Source organism: Falco cherrug, chromosome 4, assembly GCF_023634085.1.
Source record: "Falco cherrug isolate bFalChe1 chromosome 4, bFalChe1.pri, whole genome shotgun sequence".
NCBI lineage: Eukaryota > Metazoa > Chordata > Aves > Falconiformes > Falconidae > Falco > Falco cherrug.
Genome location: NC_073700.1, coordinates 11,538,810 through 11,560,781, shown reverse-complemented (window position 1 = coordinate 11,560,781; position 21,972 = coordinate 11,538,810). Strand labels below are relative to the sequence as shown.

The 21,972-nt window shown below is 49.8% G+C and overlaps 2 protein-coding genes across 7 annotated transcripts in view; one reads left to right on the top strand and one right to left on the bottom strand.

The window, feature by feature from the left end:
* ABTB1 (ankyrin repeat and BTB domain containing 1) overlaps nucleotides 1-5,167 on the top strand; it is a 28,564-nt gene extending 23,397 nt beyond the window's left edge. For both annotated transcript variants that reach the window (XM_055709311.1, XM_055709312.1), the window contains one exon: nucleotides 1,605-5,167. In XM_055709311.1, the coding sequence (XP_055565286.1) occupies nucleotides 1,605-1,811 (207 nt within the window). In that variant the 3' untranslated portion in view covers nucleotides 1,812-5,167. The remainder of the gene's footprint in view (nucleotides 1-1,604) is intronic.
* A 6,239-nt stretch (nucleotides 5,168-11,406) lies between these two features.
* The window catches only part of MGLL (monoglyceride lipase), a 107,443-nt gene continuing 96,877 nt past the window's right edge, over nucleotides 11,407-21,972 (bottom strand). For all 5 annotated transcript variants that reach the window (XM_055709314.1, XM_055709313.1, XM_055709315.1 and 2 more), the window contains 2 exons: nucleotides 16,192-16,407; nucleotides 11,407-15,215 (listed from right to left, as the gene is read on the bottom strand). In XM_055709314.1, coding sequence (XP_055565289.1) covers nucleotides 15,090-15,215; nucleotides 16,192-16,407 — 342 coding nt within the window. In that variant the 3' untranslated portion in view covers nucleotides 11,407-15,089. The remainder of the gene's footprint in view (nucleotides 15,216-16,191; nucleotides 16,408-21,972) is intronic.

Below are 21,972 nucleotides of genomic sequence, written 5' to 3'. Positions count from 1 at the left end.
GCTGAGGACTGTGGCAGTACCTGATGCCACTGCAGTAATCCAGATGCTGGTGGCTGCCTAGCACATCCCTGTGGACTGTGGGGTGAAAAAGCTGCCCAAAAAGTTCTGCAAGTGCCATGGGCATGTGACTTGCGCTGAGCTTTCAGCCATTGTGCCCAGAGCAACGACGGTGTTACCTGAACACACCAGCTGCAGCCTGGAGAACCCAATGGGTGTGCAGGGGAGCTCTGCGTAGGAAATGTTTTCTGGTGTTTGCTGGGGGGAGTTCTTTCTGGCCTAGTGCTATAGAAAGGAGAAATCAATGTAATCTCTACTCTCCTCCAGGATGACAAATCTAACAGTAGGAGTTTCCCCAGAGGAAATTCAGCTGTTGAACAGCCAGAAGTAATGAATCTAACACTGGCATTTGCTTTATGGGGCTCCATTTAAGTATTATCCTGAGTGATTATAGCTTGAAGCTTCAGGACTCATGGAGCAAGCTGTCATACGGGAGGATAAACTGGAACCTATGGGGTGTTTTTATCTTGAGATAGATCTTTATAAATGGCTTGTATAGTTCACATGGGAATGTAATGTTTTCACCTGCAGCTTGAAAAGTGTGAAATTCTTTTGGGCATGTGAAAACAGCAAAGGAAGTGATTCTGGGGCTGTTACTTTGTTCAGTTTATAGTTTGGGGATGATAGACACATCAGCATGCACCTGGATTCTAGCTTCTGAGAAGGGCATTTGGTTTGAAAGTTGCTGAATATCCCAAGTAGTAATTGGGCAAGGTGGGGCTTTGCTTGTGTGTTCCCCTTGCGTTCCCTTTCTCTAGCCTGAGTGGGAGTCCTCGGACCTAGCATTGGCCATGTGCCTTCTTAAGGGTGTTGGCACAAATGGAGCCACCCCAGCTGTTCAAACATCAGCAGCTGCCAGCATCTTGTGGACATGCACTGATGATGGCAACAGGGAGAGATTTTGGCAGGGCTCAGCAACCCGTAACGCCCAGGCACAGTTGAGTAGCATAGACAGACAGAAGCTGCCTCTCACCCTTCAGCACACCACATGTTCCTGGGGAACTTGATGCAAAATTATTCATGGGTGACCTGATTCTGTCAGGTTGGGCGCAGAACAGAGCAGGTGCCTTGCTGTGATCTGCTGGTCAGCTGTTGGTGGTGGGGCTGAGCACCGTGGTGGGGATAGAGTCATCTGGTTCTGAACTGGGAACAAGCACCTGCTGTCTTGCCTGTTGCAAGATGTTTCCCAAAAGTGTCTGGCAGTGTCTCCTGGTTCCTGCTGGGGAGCCTTTCTGGAGGGAGCACTGTGTATATCCGTGTGCTCCAATACCAGAACTGTGGATGCTTAGTTAGTGAGGTGCAGATTGCGTAGCAGTTGGGACCATTATATTGCTGAGGTATTGCTCCCTCCTTAGGATGAATGGCAGGATGCATCTCCAAGCAGTATCTGTAGGAGACATAGGAAGATTCGGGTCTCCATGTACCCTTAGCATTCCCTTTTCTGCTGTGGAGTGTCTCAACAGTGGCTGAGCCCATTATCCCAACCCTTTACATCCCTTTACCTGTCATCTTGTCTTCCTAATGGTTCTCTTGTCCACCCCATCCAGCTGGTGGAGTTGGAGGAGTTTGTGGCTGCTGTGAAGGAGAATGCGGAGGCTGTGGAGGAACGGCAGGAGACTGACTCCATTCCTCTGGTTGATGACATCCGCTTCCACATCACCAGCAACGTGCAGACTTACAGTGCCATCGAGGAAGCCAACCAGAAACTTGAAGCTCTGGAAAACCTCCTGGCCAGTATAGGGCTTGAGTGCTGATGTGTGCAAACCCTGCCTGTCATATGCAGCCTGCGTAGACCCTGCTGGGTTGGCTTGGAGTGCAAGAACATCTGAGTCTCTGAATGTCTCTCTTCTCCTCTTTTGTCCTTCCCATCCACTCTCAGGCATGGTTTCTTTTTAATTTATTTATGTCTGGACATTTGCATGTCTGGTTTGTGTTTGATTTTATTTTGGTTTTAGTTTCTCCTTTCAGAAGTAGCTCCCAAAGCTCAGCCCAGATCAGTAGCTGCTCCTTTGTATAACACGGTGCAGACAGGAGACTGCGCGCTGTTGGGGGATGGTAAGGGAGCTCTTCTGGGGGACTTGCTACTGCCTGGTATTAGGATCCATCCTGTTCTGTTGCCCAACAGCATGTTTCTGAAAGTGGTTCATGCTGGGATACCCATTGAATTGCCACCAGTAGAGGAAGAAAACTGGGTTAAACTCTCCAAATAAGTGTATTGGAAGGGAGGTGTCTTTTCTTTCACTGTCAGCATTATAAGATTGGCAAAGGTGGGCAGTGCTTCCCTAACAGGGACACAGGGGTACTAGGCTATGTGGAAGGCACTGTCTTCACCTGCTATTCTAGTTCTTAGATGAAAAAAACCAAAGTGATTTCCAGGTCTTCCCTAGCTTTTCATTGCTTTGAAGTGCTCATAATTTAAAAGCTTTGTTTTCTGAACAAACAGCTTTGGGAATACAATAGAGACCAGAGTCCTTCCATTCTTAGAAAGCAGTAGCTTTCAATGCACAAAAAAAGAGATGGCACCCTTTTCTTCCTAAGGGGAAGGAAAGAGCTTCTTGGAAACAGCACTTTTCCCTTTCTCTTTGTCCATTGTGGTAGAGCAAAAGTGACTTGCTGGTGTGTCAGGGAAGAGGGGATAATTGGAAATCTTTCTGGAAAGGAAAAGGGGCTTTTTGGGGCTCTCACAGGGCAGCTGTCCCGCTTGTCAACCTTCTGGCTTTCCTCAGCCTTGAGCCTTGTTAGCTTCATTGTTCTCCAGGAAATTCACTGTTTGTACTAATGAATGTTTTTGAATCTGTGTTCTGCAGTAGGTCGCGTTATCTCGTGTTGTCTCCCTAGACTCCTAATGAGGGTAATGATGTTCTTTCTCCTCGGCACTAGTCAGGGGGTGATACCCCTGCAATAAAGCTTGTCTTGCCCAGTTGGCTGCCCCCAGAGCTGGTCGCCTCCAGAATGGCATGCTGTGAGAGTCCAGGTCTCCAAGGCACAGGCTGGGTGTACTTTGCTGTGCTGTGAGTTGGGAGGCAGAAGAGGCGTTGGGTGAAGCACAGAGAATCTTGCACAGGCAGCGGGCTGCCGTTACTAACACATATTGTCATTTTGGTCACTTTGTGAGGCAAGAGCTTGAACTAATCCATGTCAGGTGTGCTTTTATTGTTTGAGGTGGGAACTGGGCATAGATCCCCCGCAGCTTCAGGGTGTTGTTTTCTGTAATGGTGGTGGTGCTTCGCATGGATAAGGAAAGGGTTTGGAGATCCAGCGTTTGGCAGGCACTTGCTTCGGGTGTGGATGTGCTGGGAGGATGGGTTTCTCTTCTGTGCTGATCTCACTTGGTTAGAGACTGATGCTCCCGCACCATGTGAGAACTGCAGCCTCACTGCCCCTGCTCAGAGTATCTGCCTGTATCAGGCGTGTGTTGAAGCTGTTTGCAGGTACGTGGGCAGGCTTTGGGCACCAGTTGCAGTAAGCAGGCTGGGTTTGGTTGTGGTGAGGAGAGGGCGCTGGAGTTTGGCCGCTGTTCTGGAGAGAAGCTGGACTTTGACAAGATCACATGTCAGGATGGAGTTGGCATTTAACAGAAGCTGGAGACAGAGCTGGGGGGCAAGAATGAAGTGCATTGACAAACTGAACCCTGGATGCTTGTGCATTTTTGTCATCTGTGTTTAACTGGTGTCTCTTTCAAAACAAGTCTCGGGGGCAGCGGATGGTGGCAGCAGGGCTAGTCAAGCAGGGCCTGCTTCAATTCTTCTGTTTCAAAATGGTTGCGAGGAAGTGCAGGGAGTTCCTGTGGTTTGTTTTCTGCAGCCATATTAGGATGAGGGAAGAGGATGTGTCTCTGCAGGGGTGTGTTGCTGTATGGAAGCAGGGAGCAGCGAGACTGCTTCTGTTTGGGGTGGTGACACGGAGGAGAGCTGTGCATTTGTTGTATGATTTGTGGAATGTACCTCCATGTCCATCTGTAAGCTCAGTGTGGCTTTGACAGGACCACCAAAGAGCCCAGCACAACTTGACCTGGTAAAGGCATCTCAGTAAACTTGGGGAGGGGAAAGTCTATTGAGAAAGTTTTAATATGAAGCTCCATATATTTTGGAGAAAGAAGGGTGAAAGCAGAACTGCCTGTTTTCTTGCTCAGTGGAGTGTCAGGCTCATGAAAGCCTGCTATAGAAACCGGCAGCTTAACCCAGCTGGTTCAGTTCCCCAGCGTTTCTCCTCCCTGTGTGGCTGAAGATGATACTGCAACTTCAGCAGAGTGTTTAGTTTATCACATCCCCTTTGCTCCTCCGGCATAAATTCCGCATCTGACATCTTAGTAGTCAGCTTTCCACAGCAGTGGTTGTGACAGCCCTGCACGAGGCTTGCGTGGAGAGCCACCAGAGAACAGAACATGGCCTTTGCCTTCTGCTTGTACTGAACAAGATGCAGAAACGGGATTACCAAGGAATGTGCTAATGCTTTTCTCTGCAGATGCCTCAGCTGCTAAAGCAAATGGACACTGGTAGCGGGCAAAGCAGGAGGAAGGCAGAGGAGGGGCAGCAGTGCTGGGAAGTGTTTTCCATATGGTTGCTTTTGAATAATTCCATTCCTGCATCGTTAAGCGTGGAGTAAGTGAGGCTGCACTTGTACACGTGGGAGGAAAGGTCAGTGTGGCCTTTGGATCTGCCTCCCTGGTAGTGCAGTTCCACGTGGGCTGCCGAGCAAATGCCAGTCTGTCTGTGTGCACTTAGTGGTCACATCTGTGAGGCCCGTCAGATTGTCCAATTACTGCGGGTCCTTTCACCACCCCCATCCCTTTTGGCAAAACAGGGCTATCAAAAAGCATGCGTAAGCAGATGGTCAGCGTACAGGCAAGCTCTCTAATTAAGATGAGCCAGGTCAAAACTTAGATTTGAATTCCCTTTATTCTTGCTGCAAATAATTTTGCCATGAAATAAAAACCTTTTGATTTTTCTTCTGTTGCCAGTGTCCTTCTTGTGTTCTGTTGCCTCTGTCCTTTTTGTTTACTACTAGCCACTTACTGAATTAAGAAGATTGTAAGATTTATCGGAGCAACATTATATTTAAGAAGAAATGTGTAAGCATGTGTGCAGCAATAAAATAGTATATTTCACTATATCTGTTCCTGCTGTGGCCTCTCTGTTACCAACAGACAACATCAGTGTGGCTTGATTTCTGGAAGGACTGTGGTGGGCTCCTTCAGCTTATTTTCCTGCACCTGGGCCAAGGGCTGGGTCCATGCTGTTTGGCTTCCAAGCAGCAAGGAAAGTGTGACTGCTCTCCTCTCTTGGTGACCTGCTCGTACAATCCTGCCAGAACATGGATGTAAACCACCAGATTGTTTTTATTGGCTCCTTTCTCTCGGGATTATTCTGTTTCATTAGCAGCATCATGGCACAGGCTTGGCCAGTGTGGTGGTGATGTGTCAGGGAGGTGTTTTTTACCTGGGAAAGTTACTCTGGTCAGCCCCTAACAGGTACGTTGGCCCTCCCTCTCTTCTTGTCACCCTGTGCCTCTGTCATTACTGACTGTCCATTAAATCCAAGGATGGAGATTTCTCAGTCTCTGTACTTAAACTGTTCAGACTTGTTCCGTGCACTCACGGAGTCTCTGAAGCATGTGTTTTCTCCGAAACCTTGAGTCAGCTGAAGCATGTGGGCAGTCCTTCCTCTCTGAGGACACAGACGCTTTCTCTTCTGCCCTGGACGTCTGGGTGGCTGCGACAGTTTCTGTGGCAATAACTGAGCTGCCTGTGTGCAGCCCCTGTGGACTTCAGAGCGTGGCTGCCATTCAGGGAACAAGGATCCAAGCTTGTCCTGGTGGCTTCATTTAGGAACGTGCAGTTTTCCAGGGGGGTATACTAATAACATCTGAATGACTGATGCTGTTGAAGGGAAGGACTGGGCTTGGAAAGGTTCAAGCACTAATTGGGCTTTTGGGACTCAAAAAATGGCGCTTACAAGGAGTATCGTTGTGCTGTGAGAGCCTGGAGTAAACGATGAGCCTCTTCAAGAGGCTCGAGCTGTTCATGTTGGTACAGTCACGGTCAAACTGTGGAGATGGCACCTTCCCACGTAGCAGCTTGCACTCGGTGTGCGTTGACAGACTTGTCTGCTCAGGGTGACACTGTTTTTCTCTTGCTGTGGGCAGCCTGGCGAGCCCCGTCACAGCCTGGGGAGCTGGATTGTGTCTGGCTGCGCTCAGCTCCCGGGGATGAACGAACCCAGCTAGGGCTGGTGGTGAGGAGCAAAGGCTTGGTTCTCTGCTGACAGCAGGTGGGTGTGCTGCCAGAGCAGGTTGTTGTTTACCTTCTAAGCTAAAACAGATTGGACATAATAAATTTATTAAGATAAGAGAGGCCACGCTGGCTACCCGTTCATCAGAATTGGGGCCTGTTTTGAATAAAGGTGCTGGCTCTGCTGGGGTTGCTGCCTGCCTTGAAGAAGTGCTAAGGGAGAAGGGCAGTGAACCTCTTTTTCTCGAGCTGCAAATGGTTTCTGGTGTTTTAGGTTGGGAATCGGAGGTGGGTTATTGGCAATAACCAAGGTCAGGGTTGCAGAGAGGCAGACTGTTTGTTAGGGGACAGCATTTGGGTGCAGCTACGGACGTGCAGACCTTTAAGACCGAAGTCAAGCTACAGGCTTCAAGCTCTGCGCGATCGGCATCTGGGGAAGAGAGCAGGCATGCACATGCCTTTTTGCTTTTCCTAGTCGGTTAACTTTGTAAGCCTACGTGTTCTGGGCAAGGTTTGGAGGACATTTCAGGAGGCTAAAGAAAGCCTTGGAAGAGGATCAGTACCATGCAAAGAACTAGCTCTGATCCCAAGGGTCTGGCTGCTCGGTTCCCAAAATAAGCTCTGAGAAATGAGTGTGAGAGCTTTTCTTTCCCTCCTCCTGTTACCGACAAAGCAAGCTTGAGGGGAAGGAGAGCAGGATTGGAAAGTGAGTTCTGCTCCCTCCTGACTGCAGCGCTCTGCCAGTGGGTCTGTTTTGCTCCCTGCTCTGTTTGCTGGTATGGCAGAACGCAAGGCTGCTGCTTTGGCACGGTGAGTTAGGAAAGGCGGAGGTGAAAGGAGTGCTATGGTATGGCCAGGTGCATCAGCTCATGGGCTCAGCGTAGGGTGGTGTTGGTCTTTTTAAAGAAACGCAAAATAATTTGATGTAGCTTTCCCATGGAGGAAACTGAGCTGGTCCGTGTTACACTGGGATGTCATTAAAACCCCTGTAAGAAAAAATGCCTCCCTCTGTTCTTTTATCTTATCGCTTCTTTGTGAGCTAGGGTCATCCCAGTACCATTTGTACAAGGCTGCAACAGTGATGAACCACGCGAGCAAGGCTGTGCAGAGACCTGCTCTGAAGGGAAGGCAAGTAAATGTGTTAGTTACTGCTCCTTGAGATACGCTTTAGGAGATGAAGGCTGATCTTTCATATCAAGGCTAAGATGACATTATATCTCTCCCTTCTGTTCAGAAGGTTTTATTCTAACACATTCTTGGCACAGCATAGCAGAACCACCAATATTTCTATGAATTTTATTAAGCTTGCTTCCATAACAGGAGCCAGCAATCTGCTCTCTAGAACTCCTTTTCCACCCCCTTTCTCCCTGGATCTAAATCTGAAAATTATCCAGGAGTTTTAAAACAAGTTTGTTGGCGGCAAGTTCAATCTCCTTCGCTTTCCCAAAGGCTCTCTTTAGAGCTGTCCAGAAAGCTTTTTCTGCTGTGCTGCTTCTCGGGTCTGAGTGCCTGTCGGGCACAACATCTTCAAAGCCATTCAAGGCACTGGCTCTGGCCGCGCTGCTCCTGGGGTGGCTGCTCCTTCCCTTCCCAGGGTGGGGGGAGCTGGTGTTGCTTGTTTCCTGATTTTGTGTGGCCTTTTCCAATCATGCATGCTTTTAAACAGCAGTGTTCCAGGTCTGAAAGCATGCAAGGGGAACGTACTTCTCTTGCTGTGCTGACTGCAGTGCTCCCAGTGCTGGCTGTGGGAACAGGGCAGACTGGCCTTGCTTTTACTGGGAATCTTTGACAGGCTGGGTTTTGGTGCAGAGCAGCCGTGGCACGGGATGTACATACACTCGGCACAGGAAGAGAGGGCTTGGTATTAAAAGTGCTCAGGGTGAGCCCTGGAACCTTAGAGCCATCAGGGCTTTTGGTACAGCAAACACAAGGGCTGCCCTGTCCCGCAGGCGGGCAGCCTGGTGCTGTCATTGCAGCACGGGGCTGATTCTGCCATCCAGTGTGAAGGAGAAACTGGTATATTTTTTTTTTTAATAATCTGGATGAGGAGCCAGAGTTGTTTGTTTCTAACCTGTGGGTATCTCCTGTTCAGGGCTCACTGTGTCAGCCTGAGGAGGGTTTTGCTGGCTGGTGTGGCCATTGCATGGGTTTTCATCTAAATAAAGGCGTGCCTGATACCAAGGCTGCTGACCTTGGGAAGGCTGGAAGGCCTTGCTTTCCCTGGGGCTCTGCCTCATGGCAGGGTTTATGGTGGTCTGGCAGGGACTTGCTTGCTTTTGGCCATGGACCCTTCCTAAACTGATGCAGGGCAGGTACTGCTCATCCTTTGCACCTGAGCTGTTGTTGCTTCCCCTCTGCCGTTCTCATCCTTGTGTGTTTTCTTACGAGACAAGTGTTTTCCATGCTGGACATCTTGCCCTCTCCTCAGCTCCCCCCTCACCAGCCCAAGCAGCTTTTTTTGCCAAGTTTCCTCTGGTTAGACAGCAGCACGTATCATGCGATCCGTCTACTCTTAACTGATCTCTCAGGAACTGTTTTTCATCTGAATTCCTGGAATATTTCCATACACTGAAGAGTTTCCTCTGGAGGGAAGGGAAATGAATCCCATTTCTCCCGAGGAGCAGTGGCCACGGGAAGGTCAGTTGTTTGGCTTACTCCGTTTGGGAGATGTGGGCTCTGCGGTCATTGCTCAGAGACAAGGCTGTTCAGTTTAACAGGGGAGTTGCTGGCAGAGCAGCGGGAAGGTGAGTGGGAGCTCCGCATCCGCAGCTTTTGGAGAAAGAGAGCGTCCCAGGCTGACCAGCTGGGAGAGCATTGCCCTGTTTCTGCGTGCGAGGGAGGCTTGTGCCGGTATGAGGAGAGAAGAGCAAACGGCCACCCAAAATCCCCGCTTTAGAGAGCCTGGAGTGAGCAGGAGCAGCAGCAGCAGGCAGCCAGGCTGCCGGCACGGTGTGCGGTAGCGGTGGTCTCTGGTGGTACGGTGACACCTGCACCACCCTGTTGGCTCCATCCCCCTTTCCCTGTGCTGGGATCTGCCCGAGGCTGGGCAGGGACACCGGCAGCCTGCTTGCCCCCACCAGCAGCTCTGAAGTGAATGACAAACCCACGTCTCCACCCTCTGATGGGCTATAAATCCCATGCTTAACCGTCTGCCAGCAGCAAATGCAACCGAAGCGCTGCTGGTTTATATGCTGAGCAGACCTTCTGAATTAAAATTCCTCACTGCTCACCGAAGTTAGAGCATTTGGCTCTTCTCCAGCACCAGAGCCTGGCCCGGGTGATGGGCTGTGTGGTCCTGGAGGTCTGACAGAGGTGCAGTCCCTGCAGCAATGTGACCGAGTGTGACACCTCCCATGCCTTGCCCCGATGGTTGCTTGTCCCGGCCAGCCCTGCTGCCGTGGCTGGGGTGGGCTCCACAAAAGCTCTCTTCCCCCCCCACCCCCCGCCATGGCACTCCTCTGGCTCCACACGGCTTCACCATGGGCTGATCCCCGCCTTACACACCCCGGGAGCCAGCTTTGGATAGCACATGACGGAGCACAGCTCAGGGAAGAGAAAAAGGCAAAAACCTTCAGGGTTCCCACAGACTCGCAGGATCAGACTAGAAGCACATGCTGAAAAAAGGTCGCCCGTGGCTGTGACAGCTCGCCACGCACCAGGTGGTGACACCAGGAAAACTGCACTGCCAGAAAGGCTCCTTCATGCCGGTGCTGCTCCCAGCCTTGCACAGGACCGTCCCCTCCATCCTGGGCTCAGTCCCTGTCCCAGCACCATGGCCTGCACCCTCCAGCAGCCCTCAGCGCTGTGAGGAGCTTAATGAGTCACTAAAATACTAGGGAAAAGAGCCGAGGACTTGCTGGTATTACAGCAAATCTTATTAATAATAATGTTGCTTACTATCGTGGTGTGCCCACTGGCTTGGCAAAAAGTCCTAGCTCCATGTTGACATCCATCAAAGTCGTCAGCCAGAGCTTCTGACCTGGCAAGCTGGGGTGTGACCAGGCCTACAGCCTGTGTGGGGCTGCAGAAAGAGAATATTATTGCTTTGATTTAGCAATTTGAGGCGTGAGGAGGATGAAATGAGTTGCCAGAGGTTGCAGGTGGGGTCTGGCGCTGCTGACGTCTCCAGCTGGAGGGCTGGCACAGGGACACACCGTCCCACCCATCCCTGGCCACAGCAGTCACCTGTTTTGGGGTGCAAGAGAGGGGCTGGGGAGCCCTCACGGATGCAGCGGCTTGTCCTGGAGCCTGCCTGGGGAAGGGGGCAGCAGGGGGCCCTGCGGCCGGGCTGTGCCCCAGCCCCGTCCCTGTCCCTGCAGATGGGGCACCCTGGGCTGGGACAAGCCGGGGCTTTAACAGCCCTGGGCACTGCCTGGGAGCTGAGGAAGCAGCAAACCCCACTGCCCAGCCCTCTCTACAGTTGGTGGCAAAAGGTAAGGTTTAAAAGGCTGCCGCTCTGGCCAGGGTGCAGATGCTTCCCGTTTGGATTGGGTACGGTTCAGGACCAACATAGTATTTTAACGGGCTTGCAAAAGCGTGGGAACCAGATCTGGAAGCAGGCTGAGCTTGCCTGGTACTTGGGGCTTCTTCATCAGCTTCGCACTGCTGTTTGTCTGGGGTAGGGGAAGCACTTGGGCCAGGGAATTTAAATTATTTTTTATTTTTTAAATTAGCACCTCACCTACAATTGAAAAAAAAAAAAGAGCTTTGACTCTGGGGAGGGTAGAGCTAGCTTTTCTTGGGATGACCCAGACAGAGAGCCCTGCTAGGTCAAAGAAAGATACAAAGACATCTTATACCCACAGTACCCCAAGCTAATTTTTTTATTGTGCTGCTCTGGGCTATAGCAAATAGTGGTGTGAGGCTGTGGATCTCAGGGCTCTTTGGAAAGCTGACCTTGAAGCAGAAAGGGAACCTCAGGCCTCCATGAGACTGGGCTACCCCCAGACCCCGGTCAGCAGTAGCTGGGAAGCAGGTGCCGGCCACAGCAGCAATGTGGCAGTGCCCGTGGGCTCAGCCCCCTCCTCCACAAGCTGAACGGCAATTCAACATCTCTTCACCTCGTCCTTCGCACCTCTGGAGGGACCGCAGTCCCCAATGATGCTCTCAAACACACTCTGTTCAGAAAACATAACTTTATTATTAGTTGCAATATACATTGTATTCCTTTAAGAATCCTAAACTTGTATATGTTTTTTCCCACCGAAAATACATGTGTATGTATATATGCTTTTATATATGTATATATATAAATGTATTTTATTGAACTGGAACACAACGGAACAAGAGAGACGAGCTCCGAAATTACTTGGAAAAGTAAATGCAATCTCAATGGGTTTGTGCTGGCCATGTGCTATAAGGTGAGTGGTATAAAAAGAACAGGCTAAATAGAAAACGTGATGGGTTAGGCAGTGGGGAATGGTCTCTCAGTGCTACAGGTGGTGATATATACAGTAGTTACACGTTGCTATTGCTCAGTCGTGAGTGCCACCTATTCTCAAAGGCAGACCGGTCTCTGGTGTGGCTCTGCACAGCAACATTCGTAAGGCCAGCTGTGCTCCCTGCAAATGGTACCTGCCATTTGAAAACAGAGTGTAATTACATTTCCCTTGGCAGTGGGTCTGCTCATGACTAATCTGGTCAGTAAAGGAAGAATTCCTCCGGGGCACAGTGAAACCTAACTGGGTCAATGTAAAGTAGCTTACAGGCAGTGGTAAGGGATCAGCAACATCAGTGTGAGCTGAAATGCACGGGCTGAGCTGCAGCTGGTGCAAATCAGCATCTCAGCTCACGAAGGCTGATTTGCTCCTCGCTCCTTCCCTCTGCACTTACATCCCCAGCTGCGAAGGGGCTGCTCCCTCTGGGCTCAGCAGCCCTGGGGGTGCGCGCTGCGGGGGCTGGCAGCCTTCGGGGCTTGTTTGGGGTAGGTTTCCCTGTGTTAATTTCCTCAGAAGATAACTCTTCACAAAACCGGCTGAGGGTGGCAATAACTCTGCTGTGCCATGGCTTGGGACTTACTTGGCTTGCTTTTTTGTTGTTGTGGTTCTTTCAACTTGTTGTTTGTTAACCTGATTTTCAAATGCAGCTTCCCCAGGCCATGTGCCATCGCTGAGCTTAAGCTAGTCAGAGGGACAAGTCTTCTGCAGATCAATGTAATTGGTTTCCTTTTATTTCTGCTGAGCTGGAGATGTTTCTTGGGTGAAAGAGCACATTTTAGCAAAGGCACTGACCACAGACTTTCCTCTGCCTGAAGCCAGGTTGGAGGGAGCAGACGGGGTCTGACCTTCCTGCTGGAGGGTCATTTCCCTCTCCCCCCGCAAAGTGCTTGTCAGTTTGAAAGGGATGTAAAGAATGTGGGCATTGATTTACTCCTCCTGACTTCCTCGGGAAAAGTGCTTTTAAAAATCCCATCCTTAAGTCATCATCTTGCTGCTACCCCCGCAATGTCTGTCACCACTGGATCACGCCTACTTGATTCTCCTTCCAGCTGAAGAAGCAGGTGAGATTTATCACCGCTGTAGTATCTCTTCTTGCTGTCTTTGCCTAGCAGCATCTGGCAAGGAGGGATCTTGCTTGGGGAAAAAAAGTTGCAACAAGCGAGGCTGCTGGAAGATGCAGAGCAGGCGACCTGCGCATCACCTCTTTCCCATGGCAAGTTTCACCACAAGTTTAGCAGGGGTTGGTGAGAACAGCTGATTGCGCTGGAATAATTTTGAATTAAAAGCTGTCATTGCTGGGAGAACTACAGCTCCTTCCTCTCTTCACAAGCAAGAAAATACAAGTGTGAAAGTGCCTGGATCAACCTGTATAAAAGAGCTTTCCTGACTTGGACCCCTTAGGGCAATTACAAGGATATAACCTGCATCCACGCATCCTTCATCTATCCACGCTGCTGGGACCTGGCCCCGATTCAGACTGTTATTGCACAGAGGTCCCTTTCCTGAATCTTACCAGAACTGGTTTCAAAGGGAGGAGATGTGGGTGACCCCCCCGTGACTGTTGCAGGTGGGATCCAGCCCGGGGGGCAGCAGCTCAGGACAATAGCGATGGTTCCTGCTGCTGCCAGGGAGGGCAATAAGGGGTCTGGTGTGTCACCGGGGGACGTGCCCCGCTCTCTCATAGTGCAACACTTGCAGGCATTTTCTGCTTGCAAAATTGGAGGGAGAGGCACAGGCTGAACCCCTTCCCTTTGGCTAGTGCCAAGAAGTGTATTTACAGAGCCATCACCCTGGACAAACTGACCTGCACAGCCATGCTGTGATCACTACACAGCTTTTTGCCATGCTGATACGATGCCTCTGCTCCATAGCTGGGTCTAAAGACTTTCCTTTCACGCTGCTGCTGCCAGAGACCCCGGCAGCTCTAGGCTTTGGCTTGTCTGTACCACCGGACCAGTCTGCAAGCTCTGCTACAGCAGCTTGTACACCAGTGCCCCTGGATGCCCCCAGGGCAGCAAGGGGGATGTTGGATGGATGACTGCACCCTTACACTCTGCTTTTAGCTCCCCACGTTGCCTAAAGGGGTGAGCTCAGTCCCTCTGCCCCAGAGGTGGCTGTGCTGATTAGGAGGAGATTGGGACAAGCTTGGATGGCATCTCCATTCGCGCTGTGGTCTCCTGCTAAACCAGTGGACCATGAGGACACCCACTGCTAATCCCCACCCACCAGATGCTCTGTGCTTCTCGCTAGCATTATTTTCAGGACATTTTCCAACTGATGAAGGAAAACAACAGATTATGGCTGTAAAGTTATGGTGAGAGGACTGGATCCTGGTAGGACAACATTATTCCTTGCCAAGAGAGTGAAAAATTAACCCCTTCTTTAGACTCTCCTCCTATTTCTTCCCTGGCTCCCAGCCACCTCTATATACATCATATATTATATTACTATATTCTCTTATAACTTTGACTTTGCTTTTTCGATTTCAGTAGCGCAAGTGATTAATTCAAAAAGAAAAAAAGGAAAGAAAAAAAAAAAAGGAAGGAAGGAAAAAAAAGCAGCCCCTAGGAATATTTACAGAATAGTTCATTTTGCAGAGGAGATGAGGTTTGGCATTTGGAAAAGCATGGTGTTTCAATGTGCTAAGTGGGTTTGATTCCACATTCCTCCTCTCCCCTCTGGGATCCTGCTCTGATGATGAAAATTAAAGAGCTGTTCAAAACGCTTTCCCCAGGCACAAACTTGCAGAGGACATGCAGAGCGGCAGCGGAGGCTGTTTTGATGCTCTCCCCTGGCCTGGCCTGCTTATAAAAGCAGTATCCAGAGGAATCTGAACTTGAAAACCAGCCCTTCACCTTCAGGGAGCTGTCAGCTCCATCTTTAGCCTCTGCTCGTTACCCAGCACCTTCGTTATGGCTCTCCTCACAAGGACCAGGGCTTTTAAGGTACTGGATGGTGGGGACAGGGAAGGGACAATATGCACCTGGAATCAAAACCATGAAGTGGAAGATACTGACTTATTTAACATACCAAAAATTATTGCAGTATAAATACACCCCTGTCACCCCAGTGAAAGCAGAGAAGCAGAAGTGGTGGGGGAAGTTTGGTGGGTGAGGGGCATTTCAGTAAAGTCACCCCACCTGGAAAACTTTGACGGCTGCTCCCACAGCTATCAATTCTTCTCCAGATTAGGGCAATGGCCATTTACATCAGCAAATAATGCCTCTCCCCCCACCCACCCTTACGCTGTGCATGATAAAATATCCCAAGAGTCCCTCCACGTTAGATCTTTTTCAGAGAGGCTTCTATTAAGAAAAGCATCTATTCCCAGAAAACCCCAGTAAGAGCTGCAGAACCAATTGCTCTTAAGTATGGCTGTTTTCCCCAGCTGCTGAGACCTTCTGGGCGATCCATGTTAGTATTTCTGTGAAGACAGAGGTAGAAACCTCGGGCAGCTCTTTGTGGAGGGCATGATAGGCTTCCTCATACACCTGCAACCAGGGAGAGAGTGGAGATTAGCATAGGGGAAAAAAAAGCCGCATGAACAGAACAGCCTTCAGTCCCCTCTCGTCAACACCCACAGGTCCAACACGTCCTGCCCACACCTTGTCAGGCTTTTTTTCCTAGATGTGGCAGGTTATGAAATCAAAGAGATGCCACTGGTGGTGGTGGCCCTTGGCGAGCAGGAAGGCATTGGCATTGCAGCTTGACATCTGTGTGTTCCCCCAGCACCCTGCTGCCCTGCAGGAAGATGTCCCAGCCCCATCCATTTCTTGCTTTTTATCCCACTAAGGAGGAGGAAATACTTATCATGCCCTTGGAGTTTAAAGGACAATAGGGGATGTTCCCATCATGCCTTGTGCAATTTTACTCCTTTTATGCCCAGACTATCCAGTTATTTTTCCAATGACAAAAGCTTTTCCTTGGTCTCCCTGTCTCTTTTTCAGGCTCATTCATGTGCTAACAATTGGTTAATCAGCTGTGGCTCTCTTGAAATGAGCAGATGTGAAGTGGCTTTTGTCGTGCAGCGCTTTGGAAAGGCCCCCCTGTACCTTTACTTGCTGGGGCATGAGGTAAGGTTGGTGCTCACCCAGCTGGCATTGTTCTGAAGAGCTTTGAGGGTCAGCACTTCACCCGCTTATGTGCCTCGCCCGACTTCTACACCAAGCTGCTTCATGCCCAGGAGACCCCAGAGGTACACAGCCGCCACTGGGTCAGGTCTTGGGATTAGCCACCACCCCCTGCCCACAGCCCGGCTGTAGCTGGTGAGAGGCCACCACGCCATGCCCAGGGAGGGCTCCGCCTGGGCTGCCTCCTGGTAAGGGGCTCCATCGGTCCCACCGATGCACCAGCCCCGCTTCATCACCAGCTCCCTGCGGCTCAGCAGGCTCCCTGCCCCTCACGGTCACTCACACTCGGGCCAACATTGACAAGATACAATCCTAGAAATCAAGAAAGCAAGATGACCTTGAGGGTTTTGTCCTGACTCTGCACTGTGTCCATTAGTAAATAGGACCCTTTGATGTCGCAGAGCTTGTCGGAAGAGCCGTGTAGCACCAGGATGGGCAAAGTCAGCTTGGGCAGAGCTCGCTCAATTCTGGCGATGGCATTCATCAGCTGGATGACGAAGGAGACCTTCATGCCGCCATGGTAGACCAAGGGATCGGATGTGTAAGACTCCATCTGGCAGGGAGAAAGAGGTAATTTAAGGTTAGCAATATTTTACGCAGAAAAGACAAAGCAGATCAGTCTGGCAGTGAGGAGTCTCCTCCCTTGGCTCGCACAGTCATGTCCTGCTCTGCCAGGATATCCTGCCATCAGAGTCAAGGTCGAGGTCTTTGCTGGGGCTACCCAGAACTGCTCACACAACCTGGCTTGCTCCTCGCTGTGTGTTTCTCTCTTTCATCACTAGAAAATATTCAAGCCAAAGATCTTCCTGCAGGCGAAGCACCAGTGTCTGACAAAGACTGTTCCCGTGGGGGCACCTGCCTGCATTTTTCTCCTCTGCCATGTCCTTCTGTCACTCAAATGTCACATCTCTTCTGCAGAGGGTTCTTCAGACTGTGTTACTTGAAAGCTGATGTTCTGCAGGTCCTTATTCTCTCTGCTGAGGGCTCAGATGGTTTTCTCTTTCACCTTCCCTCTCTGGGGGTGAGGACGGTGACCTACACCTACTGACACATTGGACCGCAAAGCACTGTGACACTGAGGGGTCCTGTCTGGCTGCAAAGTGTGCACAGACGAGGCAGCAAAGGATGCTATTAGGTGGCAGGCAAAAAAAAAAAAGTCAACAATTTGATCAGCCAGACTGTGAGAGGATAAAAATGTACAAGAGCTAGTGCAGAAAGTTGCTAGGAACGAGTAGTTACCGCAGCAGGCAAATCTACAGTAAATATTTGTATACTGTACGCGGAGACGGCCCACACAGCCACTGCCATCTCAGTATTTGCCAGAATGCTTTGATTATGGGCTGGTCTCTGGCACAGCCTCCAGTTTCTCCCAATCCCGGCAGATGTTTATAGAAATGATAGTTATTTATAGGTTAGCCAAAACCAGTCTCCTCCTCTCCACGCAGGCAGTGGGGTCGATTCAGACTCTCCCTTGCTCTGCAGAAACCTGAGGTCCTCTTGCTGCTGCCGGTGCCTGCCCTGAGGGGACCACGAGTGGGAGGTGACCCCAAAGGCCACCCCAGGGACACGTAGCTCTGTGTAGGCGTAGGCACCAACACGGCTGTAGCGGGACAGCGTGGCCTGCCTGGTGCCCACCGAGAAGGCAGCAAGCCTCTGGGGTGGGCTCTGCAGTCATCTCCCTGTGAGATGAGATTATCAGGGTGGCAGAAGGACACCACATGGTGGGGCTTTCCCGGCTGGGGGCAGTAATTTGCCAGAAGGTGTCGTGCCATTTTTCCCTCCTTGTCATCTTAAATGTATTGGAGCCCAAAGCACTGGAAATGGAGCTGGCAGCGAGGCATGCTGGTGCTCACAGGTCTTTCCCATTCACCTTCTTGCCTCCAGTCCCCACCATCTCCTGCTGCTTGAACCCATGGTTCCTACCCCTGAGTGCAGCAAGGGGAAGGAGTGGGTGGGAATTTGGGACTGTTAGCAACTGGCATCCTCCAGCCCCAGCCTGCAGTGCTGAGGATGGTCAGGGGAGTGACAGCTGTAGAGCCACTCTACTGTGTGCTGGAGTTGGACCACAGACATTCAAGTTGTTGTAGCACTCATTTAGGACCCTTGAATGCAGCAGATATTTCTAGTATTTGATTGAGGCCATCGTGTTTTGGCCTCTCTGCAAGATCATGGCTACTCTGAAGTGAGGGGCAGTTTTTGGCAGGGAGACCAAGACTTATAATAATAACAAAGACATCACAGCTCATAATATTAGGACCTTATGCATAGTGTCTCCCTTTCAAAGTAGCAAGCCCCTATGCATGCTGGGGGTTTGGAAAACACTGTTTGCAAGATGTTTGTAAGATTAGGTTGCAGTTAAGGTAAAAGGATCCGCCCTTAACACATGCTGAGCATCCTCTGCTCCTGCTAAAGGCCCTAGGAAGCTGAACAGCACGTGGTCCTCTTGGCTCCACATGGACCCTCCCAGTGCCCAACCAGCTGCTTAATGCAGAAACCGCCACCTGCATCCTCCATCCCCTAGACTGCTCAGCCTGTCTGCCACACCTTCCCTGCTCTGCAAAGTGCTTCCAAAGGGCAAGAAGCTGCCTGTGTTTAGAAAGAAGCATCCTCTCATGAACCTGCTCATGGAAAAAGTTCAGCTTTTACTTCCAAAACATAACTGCCTGGTGTGGTGTTGCTATCTTTCCAACTGACAGCTGGGCGTATCCTGATATTTTCAGCCAAACATGTTGGCTTTTCATCAGCACTTTGAGCAAAATGACCATCTTGCACCGGCTACTCAGCAACAGGCTTCATTCAGCCTGTTGTAAGTAAATCAGGGAGTTACTTGTCTGGATCTATGTCACAGCGCTGTGCTAAAGCAACACAGCTTTGAGATGGGTTTCTTTTTATTTTTTAGGTTGTTGTTTTTTTTTAATTGAAGGCAGCAAATGAGGGACTTCGCAGGGAGGGGACTCAAGAGAGGTGGACAGATGGATTGACCCTTCCTATGGAGTAGAACAGTGTTGATGAATTAATGTGAGTTGCCCCCTCCCTAGCCCAATAAATGCTAAAAGAATGACCTAATGGGTTTCTTTCTTTTTCTTTCTCTTTTCTGAAAGAGCAGGGATTTTTTAATTACTAAGTAGCCAACAAATATTTTTGTGTAGATGATGGGTGAGGAAAAAAATAATAACCCAATCCTAACCCAGACTGATCAGGACTGCAGGGGGACTATCCTGTTCCCAGCGAAGGCACAGGAATCCTTATGAGAGTTAATGTTCAATGCATGGGGAGAGTGCAAAGCAGCAGCTTGCTGGGGAAAGAGGAAAAGACGGGGAATGGGTTTTGTATTCTGCAGGCTGTGAACTGCAAACCCTGCAAGCCCAGAGCTCCAGTAGGCCCGCCGGGCTCAGCAGGGGCAAGCGAGTGAGGGTGACCCCAGGAGAGCCTGCAACTGGTCCCAGCATGGTCCAGCCAAGGCTCTGCAGAGTCCATCACAGCAGCTCTTTTTTCTCTTTATGCAATTCTAAGACAGGAGCGACCATCAGGGCTCCTGCTGCATTACATCCCCCTGCTTAGAGGTCTGCATCTTCTCTTTGCATTTTGCAAATAATAAATAAATTCATTATAAGGTAATTGCAGCCTCATCCTATGTGGACACTGCAGGAACAAGACTAAAGTCAGGGGGACTACTCCACTGAAACCAATGGCAGCTAACAAAGGTTAATGGGATACAGGGATGCCCAACCCTGTGATGTTACTCCTCCTTGGAATAACAGGACCGGGTTTTTACGGTTGCTTCTTGCTCTTTTGTGTCTCTTGCATTTGATATAGCAAGCAGATCAAACAAACATCTCCATACCATCCTGTGTTTCAGTCCCTACACCCTGAGGACAGCCTGCTGGGAACATAAACTCATCAGGAAATTCTTGGATGATGTGCCAAAAATATTTCTAAAGAATAGAAAGTTGTTCTGGCAGGAGAATATGTTTAACATATAAATAATGGATGTCTCCAGCACATTGTGTGCTTTGAAGCTGCGCATCTTGAGTCCAAAAGGAGGGTAGAGTGTGCGTTAGAGGCAGCCAGAGGACCGAGATGCTGTGTTGTCTTCAGTGAGTGCCTGGAGCCTCAAATCCTGGTGTTTGGAGGTGGTCAGGAAAGTCCTTCACATCACAGTCGCAGCTGCCGTGTCAGCTGTGTGTTCACGTGCAGGTGTGAAGGCAGTACAGCACGCAGGGGTTTGTTGTCTCATTTTGAAGGCCACTCCATTATAAGCAGGCTCTAATGAAGCAGACCTACGTTTTTATCCACTGCAAAAGGCTTTCCCTTGCTCCACGGAAACGGAAACAGCAGAGGGAAAACAATGCTCAGAGAAAGCTCTTGAGGCTTGGAACATCATAGAGCAGTAAATATTTGGTTTGAAAGACAACACAATTGCATATATTTATTATATATATAAAACTAATATATATAATAATATAGAATGTATTTATTAGAAGCCATGTCCAGTGGTTGCTGTGGTGATTTCTAACATGGAAATGCTCATTCAATATTGTGCACCAAACCCAGGGAGCTCACTGACACTTTTCTAAACGCATTCTTATTCAGGATGTCCCCACATCACCACTTTTCACTTGTAGAGCTCTTTAGTGCAGCACTAGCATCTTCCAGCACGGGCTCCAGCTGTGGGAAGTGTATTTAAAACCGCCACTCTTACGGACCAGCTGCGGCACAGGGTTCAGGTGCCACAGGAGATCAGGGCAGGAGCAGGCAAAGACCCTCCTGTCCCAGCCACGCTCACTCTTCAAGTAGGGAGTAACATTCTCAAACTCCTCTCCTCCCCCAGATAACTATTTGCTTTTATCCTCTCAACACAAATGCAGAAGTAGAAACTTCCCTCTGTGCGATTTTAGTGAATTGGCTGTAAATTTAAACCTTTTCTCTGAATTAAATGTAACGAGTTATGGCAGATGAATGGAATTAAGAACAGGTTTCTCTAGCTTGTCTGGGATCGGCCTTCTTCCCAAGTACGTATTTTGTGCAGCCTCGTATGGTACTTAAGAACATATGTCATACGGTGCATCAGTGGATGCACATGAACTCGCTACCTGCTAGTCCTGACGGTTCCCTAGGATTTACTCTGTCTTTCTTTTCTCAGCTCTTTGAATTTTTCTGCCTTCAACCCAGTGAAACGTTATGCTCTGTCACAGATAACTGAACTGAAAGTCGTTTGACCAAACAAACTCTTTGGCAGAGCCAAGAAAAAACCTGAAAGTCTTGAGGCTGTTCTGGGAGAGTCTTGGCTTTCCAGTTTACTGAACGGGTGAGTCAAAGCGGTGGGATATGTCGAGGCTGATCGCATGGCACTCACATAGCCGCTGACATCGCTTTGCTCCGGATCCGTTCAGCTTCAACTCTAATGCCAGCTCCCCAGAGTTAATGTCTACTTAAGATATGAACCGTTGTGTGAATAGCAGAAAAAAATGACAGTATCTGTCAGTGAGATGTGAGCTGACATGGCAGCACAGGAACAACTGACAGGCACATCAGCAAAGACCTCCTGCTTTTGAGACACCCTTGGGTGCCATTTTCTAGCATTCTAGTTGATTTCTGAAATGCACCAAGTTCTGGGTCCAGCCAAGGCACCTTTGTTCACTTACAAATCACATTTCCCTCCTTTCCCTCCTCCCACAACTGCGAGAAGGAAAAATCCTTGCAGTGTGTTGTTGCAGCACTTGCAGCAACATCTGCTTTTGCTAGGGATGGCATGAATAGCCTGCAGCTGTTATTACTAGGAGCGGGTATGAATGGGAGAAGAGTCCCAAGCTATGGTGACACTACAAAACCTTCACCCCAGAACAGTTCCATGCACAGTTGTGCTGGTGGAGCTGGAACCGGGTTGTTACGGGGGCTGCTTCAGTTGCAGCTCGTTTAAGTTTTATTCTTGGGTGCACCAAGAACAATACATTGTTTGTTTGGAAAGGCTGTAGCAGAGTTGGTGCGTGATCCAGGAGACCTTGTAGCAAGGTCTTTGGGGCAAGCACGCTCTCTTCCGCTGTTTGAATGCATTTGGCACAACACGATCCTGGTCTGTACGCAGGAAAACAAATCTCCAGGACCATAGAGTTTTGCA